This window comes from Rhea pennata, chromosome 23 (genome assembly GCF_028389875.1).
Source record: "Rhea pennata isolate bPtePen1 chromosome 23, bPtePen1.pri, whole genome shotgun sequence".
Taxonomy (NCBI): Eukaryota; Metazoa; Chordata; class Aves; order Rheiformes; family Rheidae; genus Rhea; species Rhea pennata.
The window spans coordinates 4161027-4178660 of record NC_084685.1 but is presented as its reverse complement, the minus strand read 5'-3'; the positions used below and the strand labels follow the sequence as shown (position 1 = coordinate 4178660).

The 17634-nt window shown below is 43.1% G+C and overlaps 1 protein-coding gene across 4 annotated transcripts in view; it reads right to left on the bottom strand.

Moving 5' to 3' along the window:
- LOC134150213 (lethal(3)malignant brain tumor-like protein 3) overlaps window positions 1–17195 on the bottom strand; it is a 51315-nt gene extending 34120 nt beyond the window's left edge. For 2 of the 4 annotated variants that reach the window (XM_062593915.1, XM_062593916.1), the window contains exons 1-2: window positions 17147–17195; window positions 469–577 (exon numbers count right to left, since the gene is read on the bottom strand). In XM_062593915.1, the coding sequence (XP_062449899.1) occupies window positions 469–530 (62 nt within the window). In that variant the 5' untranslated portion in view covers window positions 531–577; window positions 17147–17195. Of the gene's footprint in view, window positions 1–468; window positions 578–7324; window positions 7335–17146 lie in introns of those variants that run through there. The other 2 variants (XM_062593913.1, XM_062593917.1) reach the window with 1 other exon arrangement.
- Between the last annotated feature and the right edge of the window lie 439 nt (window positions 17196–17634).

Here is a 17634-nt window from a genome sequence, read left to right as displayed (position 1 = left end):
CTGTACCTCTTTGGCAGAATGAAGATGGTTGGGCTGAGAACCTACCAAGTGAATCCCATTTGCAGGGTTTTGCCATTTATTTATTTCTTTATTTATTAGCACTCCAAAGTACCTATATAGCTCTCACTACCACAGCAGCTCAAGTGGGTTTTTAATGTTGATTTTTTACAACTTTATGGAAAGATATCATCCTTATCTGTAGAGATGGGAATGGCCGCATCAAGCACACAGCTGGAGTTTATGCAGACTGGGAAGAGAAGTTTGGAGTGAGCTCAGAGAGAGGATGCCCTCCTTGATCTGGCACGGGAAGCATCAATAGTAGGAGGAAAGTCATCCTGCACTTCTGCTGTGCCATTTTAACATTTTCTTTGCAGTTTTCACTATTGTCACAGCAAAACTTTTCTTGAACAGTACATTCTCCCTGAACATTTTTAAATATAGAATAAGAAGAATCTGGGGTTTACTTACCTGCCCCTGTACTGCTGAGAGCATGTTTGAGCACTAAACTTTCCATTCTCAAAGCCATCCATTTGCCTATAGGCTTGGAAATCAGAAGAGGGCACAATGTCTCCAGGCACTGCAGAACAAAGAAAAAGAAAAGTATTAAATACTAAAACTTTGTACTTTTTAACACCCTTCATGCCAGGAGTTCTGTCAAAGCCCTTTACAAACTTTCATTAAATGAATCTCACTATCCCATTGTGAGGCAAGTAATTATCTGTGCTTTGGCATATAAAAACGTGTACCATCTCATTAAAGAAAACCACATACAGCTGTAATATTTTAATTTCAGAGAAACTCAGCCCTCTGCAAAAGTGTTAAAGGATATACTCTCAAGGCTGTAACCAGGATACAATTAGAAACCTTTTTATGTTTTTTTTATTCCTACTAATCCTCTAACTTGAAAGGTAAATATCAAACAAGTCCACCTTTTTTTTTTCATACTTATAATACAAAGTTGGTTGAGTTTTAAAACTTTAACCTTTTCATACACTTTGGACTTTCATATGCAGCCTCTAAAAATATCGATATTAACAGAAAAATAAAAACAATTATCCTTATGTTTAGTAAGAAAAATGTCTGAATGAAAATACAGTAATGTAAGGAATAATCCCAATGTACCACTCAGGTTTGGTTTCTGCAATGATTTGAGTTCTTTGTGACACAAATTAAACTCTTTATGTTAAATATTTTAATGAAACACAACTGCAGTGATCCACATTATCAGGAAACTGCACTAGTTTGATGCATGTTTCATTCAAGCCATCTTATGTACAAGTTATCTGTGTGGGTTCCATGCAATACAACGTCATTCCTATTCTGGATTTAGTGGCACAGTTTGCATGCACTGGTTTGATCAAACCAATTTGAATGCACTCTTTAACAGTTTGTAAAAGCACAATCCAAAACACTGAGGTATCAGTTAGCTTGCTTTCTGTTTAAAATCATTTTCCTAGTCTTCTTACCAGTATTTGTACTTACTCTGATAACACAATTGAAATTTTTCATTTACATTTGATTGTTTCCAGTACCCCGATGCAGATGTCAGATGGTCCTGGCTGGAACTGGACTGACAACCTGCTTACAGAGTGCACACATGCCAGCTTGTGCTACCACTTAAAACCTCTCCATATGCCACTGGGGACCAATGATTCCAGTCAGAGAGAAGACAAAACAGGGCAAACTTGCAAGACCTGTGGCACCTGAAGCTTTCTCAATTAGAAGTCACACTGATATACAGAACAAGCTTGGATTTAAAAGGGGAGGAAAAACTCTGTGCTGTGGTGACCATGAAAGAACAAACTCTTTGCCCGATGCATTGATATTTCCTCAACTCTCACACAAGGAGCAGACCTATCTTCAATCAGTGCAAGTATAAGCAAATACCTGGAAGTATAAGGGAATCTCTACAGCTTACAGTGAATCTTGAGATGAGAAAAGCCAGCAGGGAGGTAGGTACAAAGCTTTCCTACCAGAAACAGAACTTTCCTTCAAAATCCTGTAGAAAGCCAACTGGCAGCTGCTTGTCCAGGCAAGCAGTAAGAGGAGAGAGGTTATTCTCTTCCCAGATCAGAAATTCCCTCCGCAGGTGTGTATGATTTGAGTGATATAGCCCTGCCTTGACTAGCAATCCAGCACTGCTAATAGAAACCTTAAACAAAGAGTTAACATCCTTTCAAATTACTGTTCCAGGATGCATTGGTGGTGTCTAGGAGAGCAAGACACTGACGACAGGCTCCAGCTCTGGTCTTGCAGTGCACCTGTGTGTCATGCTAATTCTTATGCCTCATCACATTCAAGAACAAGATCCATTTCCTTACAAGAAGGCAGGCAAACACCGTCAAGGGCTCCCTATGCCACATTCACAAGCTGCCAAATTTAACCCAGATCAGAACATTTTTAAAGTAGGATCTGATACTGGATGATCAACCATACTCTTGAGATGAGAGCTCTGAATAGTCACTCGCTCCTTAGTACTGGTCTCCATTAGCACTCTCTGGTATACACTTAGGCATGTCCACAAGGCAGCTCTCGTGAAACAGTAAGTAATTCAAAGGAAACAAGTGATTTACCAAAGTAAACGAGGCTTAACCAACTGAACGCTCAGAGTGGCCTGCAAAGGAAAAGCCCAAAGAAGCTGGGACATTAACCTGTCTCGAGCTACTCATTCCTGCAGAAGCAGGGCAAGAGTGCAGATGTGCAAAGGACTGTCTGGGATATTCCTTATGTTGATGCGTATGTCCAGTAACATGCTTGTGCTACCCTGTTAAAATTCAGTCTTCCCTACTTTAGATTACAGTAGCTTTGGAAACCTTAAAACTCTTGTGGCTAACATTGTATCTCTTGGTATGAATCAGGTTAGAGGCAACTTTCAAGCAGGTTCTTGCAGAGATAACTAGCAATGCCACTGAGGATTCATCCTGAACCAGGAATCCCAGCACTATGCCATCCATTTATGCTCCACACACATAAGGCATGTGACCAGAGGAAGAAATATACTGGAAGCAAGCACAGCTCCCAGGAGCGATCCACTAAGGCACATCAAGTAGTGCCAGGTCCTGCCACTCAGCAATGTGCCTCCTTAGCACAGCCTGTGGGTCACTTCTGGCGTAGGCCAGCTAGCACTATCCCAGGCAGTTCCCAAGCACAGTTCAGGATTCAGCAGGGACCAGGAACACTTCCCGGTGGACATGACCATTCTTTTTTTGAAGGTTGAAAGTTTAATATGGTATATAAAGCCAGACTGTTCTGGTCTCGAGGCCCAAAAATAGACCCAGGCATAGTTTAGGTTAAGACAGATGCAGCCCCAGTGGCTATCGTGACAAATAAATCATCCATAAATAAATCAACCATCTTAAGGAGAAACAGCAATGTCATTGCTGATGCACTCTGGAAAAAATAGTCTCCAACTTCCCCATGTCACCAGTTAAGAAGACCCTCAGAATGCAATTTAAAACACTTGGCATGAGAGGACTGTCTGACTAAACCCAAAAATTTAACCCAAAGAGTTTATATAATCGCACTTACCTTTTGCAAAGCAGAGCGCAATGCCTAAGCCAGGTACTGTTATGACTCTGTGATAATTACGTTCTCCCTAAATACTTCTAAAATATTTGAAATAGACAGTGACTCACCGTGACTGCGTCAGGGAGCTCTGTGCTATGCAAAGAAACATTTTGGTTAGACCTACTTCTAGAAGCTTTTTCAGAAACTGTATATTCTGTTCCGCAGCAAAAAGCTCACCTTTCAGAGCAGCACTAGAGGTAGTGGGAGCATCGACAGCAGCAGGAGCAGCTCTGGCTAGCCTTGCATTTGCTGCTAAGGCTGTAAGAGTTTTTATGGCTTCTGCTTCAGCTTCAGTAATGATTTCTAGAATCCCAAACTCATTTACACAGAACTGCAAGCAACAGGAAAAAAGCAGGCAAATAAGCAACAGTAAACTAGCTAGAAAGGGGGGCAGGCAGGGAGAGGATTCCTGAGAAACAAGTAGGTAAGTAGGTACAGGATAAAGTAAGAACTGTACATATAAAAGCATTAAAAAAAAAAAAAAAAAAAACCCTCCCACACATCCCCAGCACAGCTTTCCCTCAAAATGCCAGAAATGGGCCTAAAAAACCCCAATGATGCATTTTGTTGTCAAAGAAGGAAAGCAATGTTTATTCTACCTGATTTGGATGTGTTCCCCTTATCCATCCCGGACCTCTGACTACGCAGAAACATAGCAGAACATGCACGCTCGCAACAGAGGTTTGGTCAAATTGCTTTTTGAGGGTCATCCCGCAAAATGCAATTACACTGAGTGTACTTATCAAATACAGCAACTTCCCTAGAGTCTTATGGCAAGTAGAAAACACCCAGCTAGTGACACAAAGGCCACGCTCCAGGAACTGTAGTTTTTCAGAAACTTTGTCCGCTAAGTCCTCCCGGGTGGTGCTGGCTGAGCTTTAAAGACCTTGAAGCACAGCGCCAGTTGGGAGAGTACAAACACCGCAAGCGTCCGGAGCTGCAGTTTAAGAGGTCAAGCAGTTCCCAACCTTTCTTAAACTCCCCTTGCCAGCCCTTTGGGAAACGAACTCCCCAAGAGGGAGGAGGGCAGAGGAATGTGAGAAGACAGAGGCAAAACCACTGAAGAGCAGTAGGTGCCGAGAAATAACTAGTCTTACTTTCTCTCCATGCGCAGTATCATTTACAGTTCAGTGAACACTGCAGCAAGGCCCTGGCCCAAGGATACATGAGAGAACTTCAAGTCTAAATCTGTAGCTCAGAACAACCTAGAAATACCCCTAAAGTTATAGTGAAGATGCTGCAGGCAGCACGGGTCCAGCACAGCCAGATGTTGCAGGGTCCGAGAAGCAGCCGCCTCTCCTAGCCCCGGCACCCTGAGTTTTGACTTGTTGCTGACCCTCTGCCTTACACACAGGTAGGAAACCACCCATCAGCTGATGGGATAATCCTGTCTTATCCGAGGCAGGGTTGTGGATGGAGATTTTGTTAGCACACAGCTCCTTCGCCCTTACACAGTGCTTGCTTACCAGTCCTGTACACATACCGTATATCCTACGACAGTCCAAGAGTAAGTTTGCATGCAGAGCAAGAAAACCGCTCTAGACATACAGTAAAGCACTCACACTGTGGGGTAATTATAGAAAACAAATGATATTTGGCAACCTTCAGAGACTCTTTAGTACTACCGAGTGCTAACAGAATTAAAAAATTCTTGTGTTGTGAACAAACACTTCGCTGGTCCAGATAAAATATTACTGTAGCGTGCCATCAGTGTGCATCTCTTAGCAGTGCCCATGTGCAAAGACAACTGCACACCAAAAATTACCATTCTGACGAGCAAACAGCTCTAAAGATTTGTTGCCTCCTTGATCTTCTTTACTGGCTGCAATATAGAGCTACCGACTCCGGAATAAGAGAGACAAGTCCACAGCAGCTTGCGTTCGCAAGCTCCGCTCCAAAGCTTTTATTCGCAGTAGTTTATTAGTTCGAGATCTTTTCTCAGCTATACGCTCTTTGCTCAAACCCAGTAAACCCAGTTTAAAAGCATCTGCTGCACCTCTGAGAAAGGGCTCATCACCGCATTGAGAAGCGCTCTTCTGCACGTTTCCCGCTCTCAGCGTCGGCTCCGTATTAAAGTCTTACCCCAAACGTTCTCCCTCCTCCCCTCTCTTTTTGATCTGAAGCCTGTACTTAAAGCTTCAAAGATGCTGGACTTCTGTCTAGAAAGCTTACTTCTTCCTTTGGAACCTCAAAAGTAACGGAGCATCATTTTTTTATTTCAGCGAGAACAGAAATAACACATTTGAAAGAAATGCTAATTCCACGTGGGATCAAGTGTCCTGTAGGAGACGGACTAGTTTAGAGAAGAAAGCTATCGCTTTCCCAAAAGAGCAGCGTAGCGGGCTGGGATCTCAGGAGCTCCTCGCGACCAGACACAGGGACAGCTCTGCGCCAGGGACACGAGGCCAGCACAGCTAGGTATTATGTTCCACCTCCACATTTTATCACACTCACTAACTGCGGTATTCAATGCTCTTAATACTTGATAATCTAATACAAAATAATATAGTGTTATTTGGTGTCTTTCAGTCTAATAACATGGTGCTTTGTTGCCTCTACTGTTACAAGGAATCAATACATGTGATGCTGTGTCTGTAAAGAAACGTTACTGCTGTCTGAGAAGAAACCTGTGGTGAATCACTGTCAAACTTTTTTTAGGAAGCAAAGTATAAAAGGCTTCAATTATAGGTATAGGGCAAAAGTGAGGCCACTGAAAAATATTCATCCAAATGACCTCCTAGAAAGTCAGTGGATCCAATTCTGGGCCAGTTTTATGAGAGTACAAACCACTGATTTCCAAATGCTCCAAGCATACAAATTATCCATGTTCCTTGATGTTTATGTACAAGCATTTTCCTCGTAGACTCAGCCAGGTTTGACATCCCCCAGAGCATATTTCTACACAGAGAGGAAGAGAAGAGGGGAGGAAGGGAGAAGATGGCCAATATTTTCAGAAAATTGTGACGGGGTCTCAATTTTGCATGCCTGATGTGATACCAACAATCTGATTTTTCAGTGCTCTCATGTCCCTTCAGCTCCGAGTTATTTCGCTTGAAATTGATTTTCTCCCCCCTCTCCCGTCCCTTAAAGATTCAGGACTTGCACGGTCTCCAGGACAGTGTTACGTATTCACTCTCCACCATCAGAAGCGCAATCAGACCGAAACAGCAGTGGAAGGGATTTCAGTAAACAGTCGGCCAACACCTCCCCCTCCTCCAACACAGTACACCACATTTGTAGCCATCAGATCTTGGTTCCCATTTTCTTAAGAGTTGCTTTTGAGTCCCTATCATGAATATGTGAGCTAGATACAGAGAGCCGTCAAAAGCTGTAAAAAATAATCACTGATGTGAGAAGAACCTAAAGGCCCAACCCTACAAATACTCACGAGAAAACGCGTCTCTCACGCTGGGCTGAACTTAATGGTATTTCTTGCTGAGAAAGCTGTATTGACATGACTGAGAATTAGGAAGATCAAGCTCTAAACGTCTGTACAGCAGAAAAGAATTTTTTAAAAGACTAACTGCCTACCTTCGGAAATTCTAAATCAGTTGAGGGGAAAATAAGAAGGCGGGGGGGGGGGGGAGGAAATATCACCAGGCTTTCAGAAACATTACTAAAATGTCACCGCTTGCTTGGGCACTCTAACTCAAATGTTTAAAAAAAGTTTTTCCATATATCTAGAGAATATTTGCAAATGTAGTGTGCTCCCAAAAGGACGGCGGCCGCTCGTTTATTCTGTTCCTTGGTTTCTTACTTTTATGTTGCTACCAGGCAAGGTACCAATGCCGTCTTTCCAGTCTAAGGCACTCATTACATCGAAGTCCGCTGTCGGAGCGGTGGTGGTCGTCTCCGAGACGCTCTGCTCCATCTTTCTGCTTAGACTTTAGGTTCTTTATTTAATTTTAAGAAAGAAAACTAGAGTTTGAAGACAAAAACAGAGGCACAGAATAAGATGTCGCTTACATTTCATGAAGGGTTTTTAGAGCAATACTAGTTTCAGAAGTTGGGAGAAAAATGTCAAACTTGCATTTTGCCCAAGTCATTTGATTAAAAGTTAAGTGTTAAGCATATATGCAGTTTGAGCACAAAAAGGTAAATAAGATGCAACAGTTGCTTGGTGTATAAGATCTTAATGCCCATTTGAGTTCACAGGTAAGAGCCTGGCTTCTTGTATTCAATAGGCTCTTTGCTCTGTGTCTTACTAATATCAATTTATAATTATAGAATTGCACCTACACAGGTGCATGCACAAACTTAAATACAGCATCCAATCTTGTTCAATCTTGTTACAGTGAAGAGCAGCAGCATCTAACAGCTGCTGCCAGACCTCTGGATACTGCTATAATGCTTAGGCTCTACCCTAGAAATGCTATAAAGCTCTTAAAACACTTAAGCTCTACCCACTGCTGCACTGTCACAACAAATGAACTCATGGCCTCCATTAGAGCAATCGACTAAAAGCTGTACTGCTATATGGGCCCTCTGTACCCAACTACTCAATTATTGCAGTAGACACCAAACTACTGACTATAAGTTAACTGTACATTATTGTCCTTTAAATGTAACCTGAATATTTTCAGCTTACGAACGCAGCTGCTTGCTATATATATAATATATTCAATATATTTTTAAAAAAAATCCCAACCCTCCCTTGATCTGGCAGCTCTATTAATCTTTCCAGCACAAGTAAACGCTGTTAATTTCAAAAAAAGCAGAGTCCAAATGACAAATTAAGTCTAACTGCATTCTTTTGGAAATGGGTCAAATCTGCTCAAGGACGAGGATCTTCTCAGTCTGACTTCTGGTTGCCCCAGTTAGACACGGTCAATCTGAGCCCTTTACTCGACAGTAAGATCCGTGTCATCCAAGAACAATTTACGTGACCTGCCTCTAGCAGGTTGTCTTCTTCGACACTGGAAAGTACCTTATGGTGAGGAGGCCGGGGTGGGTTTTCAGCTGCTGGGTGCTTAGACCAGGGCAGGGGAAACCTCACTCCAAAGTTTCTGACATGTTAAATCATCTGCAGGTTGAGAGTGCAAGTTAATTGCGGTCAAAGGCAAAACCACAGGCCTGTGGTAAGACAACTCATGGTGTTGGAGTGCCTCTGTGGCTCTAATTCAGGCATCATAAGCTCATTATGGTCATCTCAATTAGGTCAGTAGCAAGATAGGCACCTGCAGACTACACTAGCAAGCATCTCAGGGTATCATTTTTTTTTTTTTTTTTTTTTTTTTTAACTCCCCAAGTGTTAAAACCCAACTACTTACAATCCGGCACAATTTTGAAGATTAGTCGCACACAGAGAAGTCAGAATAAGGTTGAAAATCGGAATCGGCTAACCAGAGCAGCGGTCAAGCTGCGGGCGCCAGTTCAGCAGGAGCTGAACTAACAGAAATTCCAGAGGCTGGAGATTGGAAGCCGGTGTCCGCAGTTACGTACACAGTGGGATCCGCGGCGACCGCGACATCACAACCGCGTGCCATCCATCGATGGAATTTTGCTTTGAATCAGACTAAATAAGTTATTGGTAAAGCAAGACTGATCAACTGTAGCAAAAGGCTCACCGTACGTATTTACAGCCTGCATTTTGATGCCAGGTCCCACAAAGACAAGCAAATAACACTCTTGAGCTGCTGTTTTTTGAATTTTAGGCTTTAAAAATAAAGAAGTTTGAGCACCAAGACGACTTACAGAGCTCCCTCTAAAGAAAGGGGTTTTGAGGACTCAAATAGGACTCTGAAGTAGTTAAGCTAGGGAATTTATTTAAAACTGGACCAGAAAAACTGCCAAAAAGCACAATGTACAAAACAACCTTGTACTAACCAGAGAAGATACAATAAAATAGTGAGCCTTTTTCATCTCCATTTTATAAATCTATTAAAAACCCTAGAAAAATGTAGTAAAGAAATTGCTTCTTTTATGAGGCTCCCTATCAGTACAATCTACAATAAAACCAAGATAGCCCAATAAAGGGAAGTAAGCTATACTATTAAAAAGACAGCAAAAACCAAACCTGAAAACTTTTAAAAAGCCATAGTCATGCACAAATGTTTCTCATTTGTCCCCATTCGTGACTGCTTTTCATCTTTAACATTTTATGACTAAGAAACATTAATGTAAAAGACGATAAAGCAAAACTAAGATGAGACATTAGGCCCCAAGTTGTGGACTGTGATTTGTAAAATGGTAAGCGACTAACATGTTTGCAGCGATAACGGTTCATAATTAATACGCCACCACCCAAACCTCTGTGCTTGACCTCTAGGATCAGGGAATAGTCCACAGAAAGAAGAAATCAGAAATACTCAGGTTTTGACCTTGTTGCTGCCACTGAACCACCACATGGCCTTGGAAAACTATTTTGTGATTACTGTAGGAAATCTAGTTTGGCTTTTAACATTCATTTTGCCTTAGCTGAAAAAAGGCAACTGCTCATGCAAGCAAATAAAAGTATTAAGGCTGAAAGGGTTGATTAGGGTTCACTATATTCCTCTATATGCTAATCAGACCTAATGGGAAAAAAAATCATTTCAACAGAAATCCCATTTTGTATGACAAGAGGATTTCAGGTCTTTATACCAGTGTAAAAGTTGAGAAACACAATGGCAAAATACACCCCCAAAATTTTAAATCAAGTATCAACAATGTGAAATTATCAGCCCTTCTGGCTAAGCCTCTGTGCAGCAGGAGACAAAATGCCATTTGAGAAACAGCTGGCATTGAGAAAACCGTCCGAGACTGTGCTGTTCTGGGAATAGCTGAGGTATAAGTCTCCTTTCTTCCCCAAAATAGAATGGGAAACTAGGAAAGCTGGTCACTTTGTTTAGTGTAATACATACGCATGAAGAAAAAGCTGAAATTCAGAGCTGCATCTATCCTCAAGCTTCTCATAGCATTTGGTTAACGTATCTAGGAAACACGTTCAAACGCCAGTAAATCACCCTTATAGAGCTAGTGGAGAACTAAATAGTAATTTAAACAGAAGCGAAAAAACTGCTAAAACTTATCACAAGGCACAACTAATTCGGTCTCAAATTTACCAGTTCAGAGAGACACAAAAAAATCATTTACCTGTCCCTCAACTGTGATGACAACCGATGATAGTTTTTGATGGGTAAGTAAAATATTTCTCTCCTCAGGCAAGTAATATTTTGCAAGGTTGAACTAATGCCATTAACAAGAAAACCCACCTCACCTCCAGGAATCTCATGAATCTAGTGCAAGACTGAAGTGAACATTCACAGCCTGCAATGGAACTGAACCAACGTTTCAAGAGAAGCTGTTAGTAGCCACCAGCAAGCATTAAGTGCATAAATAAGACATAGTTGGTTTCATCATCTTTTATGCCAATGAACAACAAGAAAAAAAATCCACAATATTTTTTTCCACCTAAAATTACAGAATGCCAGCCTCCATCCATTGTATTTCCCACTATTTTGTGGTTCTCAGGAAAGGAGAGAAAAAATATCACTAGAAAAGAATGAAAACATTACTCAGGAAGACTAGGGGAAAAGGATGGTCTAGGACAGGAGAGATGCCCCGAGCTTACAGCATGAAGCAAGAACTGAGAAGAAACGTGTTTTGTCTTAGCTCTGCCACAGGAACTCTTAAGATAAACTGCTTTGGTTTTCCAGAGTTTGTAATGTTCATTTGTACAATATGGACTTCCCATGGTCACTGTAAGTACTCATTAACGTACGGATGATGCTCAAATGCTACGGCACTGGGACATGTATAAACCGGTACCATGGCTATGTGATTGTAATCAATTTATGAGATCAGACAGCAACACTGTGAGCTCACTCTAAACCTAGAAGTTGATCCTGGTGCTAAGTCCAAACCAGCACAGTAGCTATCTCTTAGGTTCCTGACACAGTTGCATCAAAAATACATATACACGCACACATCTGTTGAAGCTTTGGTTAAGCTTTCTCCATGTACAATCATACTGACTTTGCTACCTTTAAATTCACGCGACAACTGGAAGCAAGCAGGAAAGCAGTCTCTTCCCTGTTCTTTTTGTTGCCGAAGCTGAACGAGGCATTCAAAGCTATGCTGAAAATTATTTCAGCCTATTCTAAACAGAAGAAGAGGGAAACAAAAGCAGGCACAAAAACATACTTTCACACCCACAGAATTCATGCTTTCTCTTCATTTATCAGAAGTAAGGAACAGAAGCACAGTCTTAACTTCATTTTTATGGCTTTATTTAAATCATTCACTGTTGAGCCTCATTTCCCCAGCTCATCTCCGCTCTGCTTCACTCTTGTGCCCTAATTTAAGGGCTCTGGCAATATTTTACTGCTTTTGGAAAAACGACCAGCCCTGTAGAAGGAAGTCACTTGCTCAGCCATAGCACAGCACAGTAATACTTCAAACTTCTTCTGCCAGAAAGCCTAAAGAGGTGTCCACGACCATGTCACTACTAACTCCGTTCTCTTTGCTGAGCCAGTCATACAGGGGAATCTCCTACAACCAAGGCAATACTTCCTAATGAATTGACTCAATGCCACAGAGAAAATATACATCTGAATGTGTGTCATGTTCACAAGAACTTCTGAAAAAGTGACCTAAAATACTCTATTGAGAGATGATAGTTTTGGACATTTCTAAATCTGATTTCTACAACAGCAGATGCGAGGTACAAATACTTTCTATCATCCTTAATCAGAAACGTTTTCACTCAAAAGTTAATGACCTGTAAGTAAGCTGCAAGATTTGTGATCTAAAATAAAGTCAACTTGGTGACATAAAAATTGTAGCACTGGGAGGAAAAGCGATTCTTTAAATGGACAAATAAAAATTTAGTCACATCACTTAAACTTAACTAAGACACAAAGAAGGAGCTTTGCAATGAAACATGCTCTTAAAGCATTTAATGAAAACAACTAAGAGGACCACGCCATTACCTATAACATTTTGCTATTCTTAAACATTTTTGATGTCCGAAACGATCGTATATTGGATGTAGACTCACAAAAAGAAATTTCAAAGGGATGACAAAGCTCTGTGCTGGTTATTTTATTTCCTTCTGTTCTGAAGCCTCTTTATTACATTAGCCTTTTCTGAATATTTATCTCATGCTTCTTTTGGGGAATATATAATTAAGGTCGGTTTTCTAAACTCCAGATGGCTGATGTTAAGGAGATTACTACCAACCTCCAGAACTATCACTAACTACTCCAAAACAGTTCTTAAATGTATTACACAGACTTCAGTAGCAATTGTTCCAGACTGAATAATTCATGCTTAGGTCAAGTATTTCAAAAGATAAGTAGTACACAGAATTGATATAGTAAGCTTAAAAAAAAGTACAAACAAGTGGGGCTTGTGATTCAGATGCATTTGATGTTGAAGTCAACAGGCAACACCAGTCAGAGCCCATGCTCTTAACTGTGCAACAAAAATTGCAAAACAAAATTCTTTTCTGGTACTTGTTTTCTAAATGGCTTGGCACTAGTATGCAATAGAAGTGGTTATTTGCAGATTTAGCATTACCAAACAATGGAGGAATTAAAGTAAAATCTGGCACAGAGCGACATATAAAAATATCCTAAGCTTCCTTCTGTTAGCTGTATGCATGGAAAAAAAAAACAACAAAACCCAGAAACAATTAAGTATCACATGTCTTCCCTGTGATAAATACAATGAAGAGTTACCAAAAAAAAAAACACTTATCCCTGTTGCAGAAAAGGTTAGATCAGAATGACTCTTCTTAGAAAGTTATCTAACTCTGAGAAGTGAAGTGTTTAGTCAAGGAACTAAATAAACAAAAAACCTAGAAAAGTACTTCTTCAGATACTATGAAAAAAACATAGTTTATACACCTACACTTATAAACCATTTTGCCTCCCACCTTTCCCAACAAAAGTTTCAGGAAGTACAGATATTCATATATTATTGTGTATTTAGTACAGTATTAATATTATAGTTATGAAGAGTGGGTAGAAGAAAAATATTCACAAATCTGATTGGCAATATTGCTATTCTATAAGGCTCATTCCAACAGCGCATTTAGATATATGCTTAGATGCATTTGATACCCTAAAGGATTCTCTGTATGCTTAAAGCCATATGTGTGCTTCAGTGCTTCACTGACAGCATCTACCCAAGTGTCTAAAAGGCCATATTTTCTTTACTATGACTGTACAACCTAATTCTCTGCTTAAAAAGGTATAATGCAAATTCCCAGAACATTCTTAAAAACAATCAACAAAAGCTCATATCCACACAGAAGCATCAGCATTTTCCAGACGTAGTTTATAAACACTGTGATTTATAAAACAAGGAGAAACAAAAAATATCTTGGGTCCCAAGATCCCTCCTTTACCTCGAGTATAACAAGAATTATAAATCAGAGTTACGATGATGTTTTTCTCAAAAAACTCATTATTCTGTCTCAGATCTTGCCAGTTCTGTTCTCTCAGCTGAGCGAGCACAGGCAGCAGTAAGCTCTTTCAATACAACTGCATGATGCCATGGGAAAGACAGCTGACCAGGCAAGGGCCTCTTGCTCTTCAAAAGATAACAAAATACATCTAATGGGACTGGCCCGTTTCCTACAGATTTGCCTTAAAAGGGTCCTTAAACGTTCCAATCGTATATTACCTCAGCTGAAAAGTGACGTTATGCTGAATATATTCTCTCCTGGGAGCTCCGGCATTGATGGAGAAAAGGGAGTCGAGCCTCCTGCTCTTCACCCCATCAAGCTCTTGAGCCTTCCTGGACTCCAGTTCTCTGCAAACCCTGTTGCAAAGAGGCAAATGAGTTGCACAACATTTAACAGCAGTGACTGCAGGGACCAGCTGGGATTGTCTCCTCTGCCACCAGGACCTCAGCTCTGCACCTCCCTGCTACCGGCCAGACACGCAGAAGAGCTTTGATCTCACTGACAGTGTTCAAGAATAAACTCTGCTGCTGATTTAAGCGAGACACCTGGACATAAGCAAGTACTTCGTTTTGTTTAAAAGCTAAAGGCATAAATAGCATTATCAAATCCTGTGTGCTTCAGGTACTGCCTCCATTTGCTTAGATATACCTTGTTTTTATTCTACCATTTACCCCGATTCAATCAAAAAGATATAGATCACACAGACAAGCCAAAGGATGCTAAAGCTAAAAATAAAGCATGCATTCCAAGGAGGTAAAGTATTTTGCTGACAAATTGAACTCTCCTCTGGAAAGTAATCTGCCAAATTTAGAAACTAAACTGAAAAAGAGAAGTAGTTAAATTTGAAAGATAAATCTAACCATCATGGTATCAACACAACTTTTGCAATAACAAACATACAGTCTGGACAAAATACAATACATCTGCCGATAACATAACCATTACATCCTTTTCACTCAAAGGGATGCTGAACACAGGGATTTACCAGTTTCCCCATTAAACTATTGCAGATATACTTCTCCCTCCTTACAGAAAGATACTGGAAATATCCCTCACCCATAGAACAGTTTGTGCTACAAATCAGAAAGACTAAGTTTGGTAGAATCTCTCTTTGCTTTTACTGCTAATTGGTTCCAAGCATCAGAGTTTTGTTTTCGGTATCCATCATCCATTGGTGAGTACACACTTGGCCATTTTTCCCCTCAGTCTCATATCTCATTCTTCAACTCCCAATGCTCTCTTTTTCATCTCCTCCACCTCAGGATGGCAGCCAGCACTAAGACACGTTGCTAGAGGGTCCAAAATAACTGCTGTGACACATCGGTTTGGTTTTGACCCAATTTAACTATGTTTTCCTGATATTCAAATCTCACAATTCCAGTAAGGGAACTCAGGCCCTTCCAAAACCCTTTCCATCACCCTCCTGCACAGGGGCTAGGCATGGTCTCACACGGGAGAGCGGACACAAACGCGCTCAGGACACCCTACACGGAGCCGCTGCATCCATCACCCCCAGCGCGAATCTGCTTTTATTACTTATCTCCTAGGATCAGACTTGCAGTCTGCCGCACTTTCCACCTCTCCAAAAACATCACCGCTCATATGGAAGAGGACAAGAGGATTTCACTGAGGCTTTAGCCCCAAATTCATTCATTATTCCCATCACATCTAAATTAATGTTTAGACTTAGAGCTCTGCATGAAGACAGAAGAGAGGCACAAGCGAGAGCTAGCCCTTTTTCTTCTGCAAAAGAAAACAACATTTCAAGCCAAGCACTGGAGATAAAGTTAGCATCTAGAATTTATTTACAACAGCGTCTACAGTTTTAAATAATCTGCCTAAAGGCTAACTCCCCTCCCATTATCCTAAAATCCCAGGAAATAAAAGAGCAGCATTAAAACGTACCAATAAGCAGGGCCTGACAAACAGCAGGGTTGAGGTAAAGAGAATACAGCCCTAAGTCGCGAGAAGCTAGTCGGTGCTCATAACCACTCACCCCATTGCAACCAACACACTGCAGCCACAAAAACAGCACGCGTGAGATAAATTAGCTTTGGCCACAAGAAGTTGCTCCCCACAACCTGTCTGATTTTTGTACTGGACTTCTATCAGGCAACTCAAACACGGAGCTCAGTTTTCACATCCGCACTCAGGGCGAGTTACTAGTTATTTCACACACATTCAAGCTTAATGGGATTACAAGCGGAGCAACGTACAATCAATTTTAGGCCAAACCTGGACCACAGAGGGCACAAGCATCTTCCGTTTTAATTGCATCTGTAATTACTTTATAAGACTACAATCCAGCAAGTCACCTTGGGGACTATACACTAATTACTATTATTACTAATTATTATTGCGTATCGTCCACCACGAGAAACGTTCGCCGAGATCGCTTCGGAAAAGATTGTCCCACCCTAAAAAAGAATGTATAATCTCGAGAAAACAAGGAAAAGCGAAGCAGCAAAACAGTGACGTTCATGAGAACTTGCGATTGCTCCAAGGACCTCACAGAAGACGAGTGTGCAGCTCCGAGCACCAGTTTTCCCTCCTTTATATTTCTGTCTCGCTGTATGAGGACACATACCAGAGATGCCTTATGCAATTTGGCACCAAGGATCAGAGCTTTTTACCCCTTAATCCCAAGTACAGACCAGTGTGCTGAACTTTTTTTAACTTATCTAGTTGGTGTGTGAATAAACTACAACAAATGTTTTCATATTAAAAGGGGGGGGGGGGAAATCTAATCCAATTCCTTCCAGCACCAAGTGTCAGTACAACCGTCCTAACGCCGTTCTGCAGAGCACCAGACACGGTTAAGGCTCTCCCACGCTAACCCTCACCCCGAGCGCCCATCGGTTTATTTCTGAAGTATCAAACTCAGCCGCCACCGGCCTCCTCGCCGCCCGCCCAACCTCGCCCCCCCGAGCCGCCGCCGCCGCCGCCGCCTGGGGGCACCTGCCCCGGGGGCGCCCGCGGCCGCCGCCCGCCGCGCTCCGCCGCCTCGGCCCGCTCCCGCCGCCCGCGCCGCCCTCCGGCCTCCCCGCTCGAGTTTCCGCCGCTGCCGCGGGCTCGGCGGGCCCCTCCCCCGCCCCACCGAAAATAACTGGTTTCGGTTTCGGTTTTCAGAAAGAGCCCCGCTGCCGGCGGGGGGGGCGGGACGGGACCCCGCTTGTCTGGAATTACCTCCCGCGGCGCCCGCAGCGGCGGCGGCGGCCGCCAGGGCCGAGGAGGGCGGCGGCGGCGGCGGCGGCGGGGCCGGGAGGGGCCGCGGCGGGGCCGAGGCGGGCGGCGGGGCCGGGAGGGGCCGCGGCGGCCCCCAGGGGCGGCGCCGGCCGCGGCTCCCGGGGCCTCGGGCGCTGCCGCCGCCGCTCCGCCCCGCAGCCCCCCGCAAGATGGCGGCGCCCCGCGGCGGGGCGGAGTGGGGCGGGGCGGGGCGGCCCCCACGCGGCCCCCACGCGGCCGCCGCCGCCGCCGCCTCCCGCCCCCCGGGCGCTTCTTCTCCTCAACTCCGGCAGCAACTCGCTCCTGCGGCGACCCGCGGGCGGGCAGGGCGCATGCGCGGCGGCCCCGCTCCGGCCCTGGCCGCGGCTCCGCTTGGGGCAGGGCGGGGCCGCGCGCCGCGGGGAGCCGGCGTGGGGCCGGGCCGGGGCCTGGGGCCTGTGGGGAGCCGG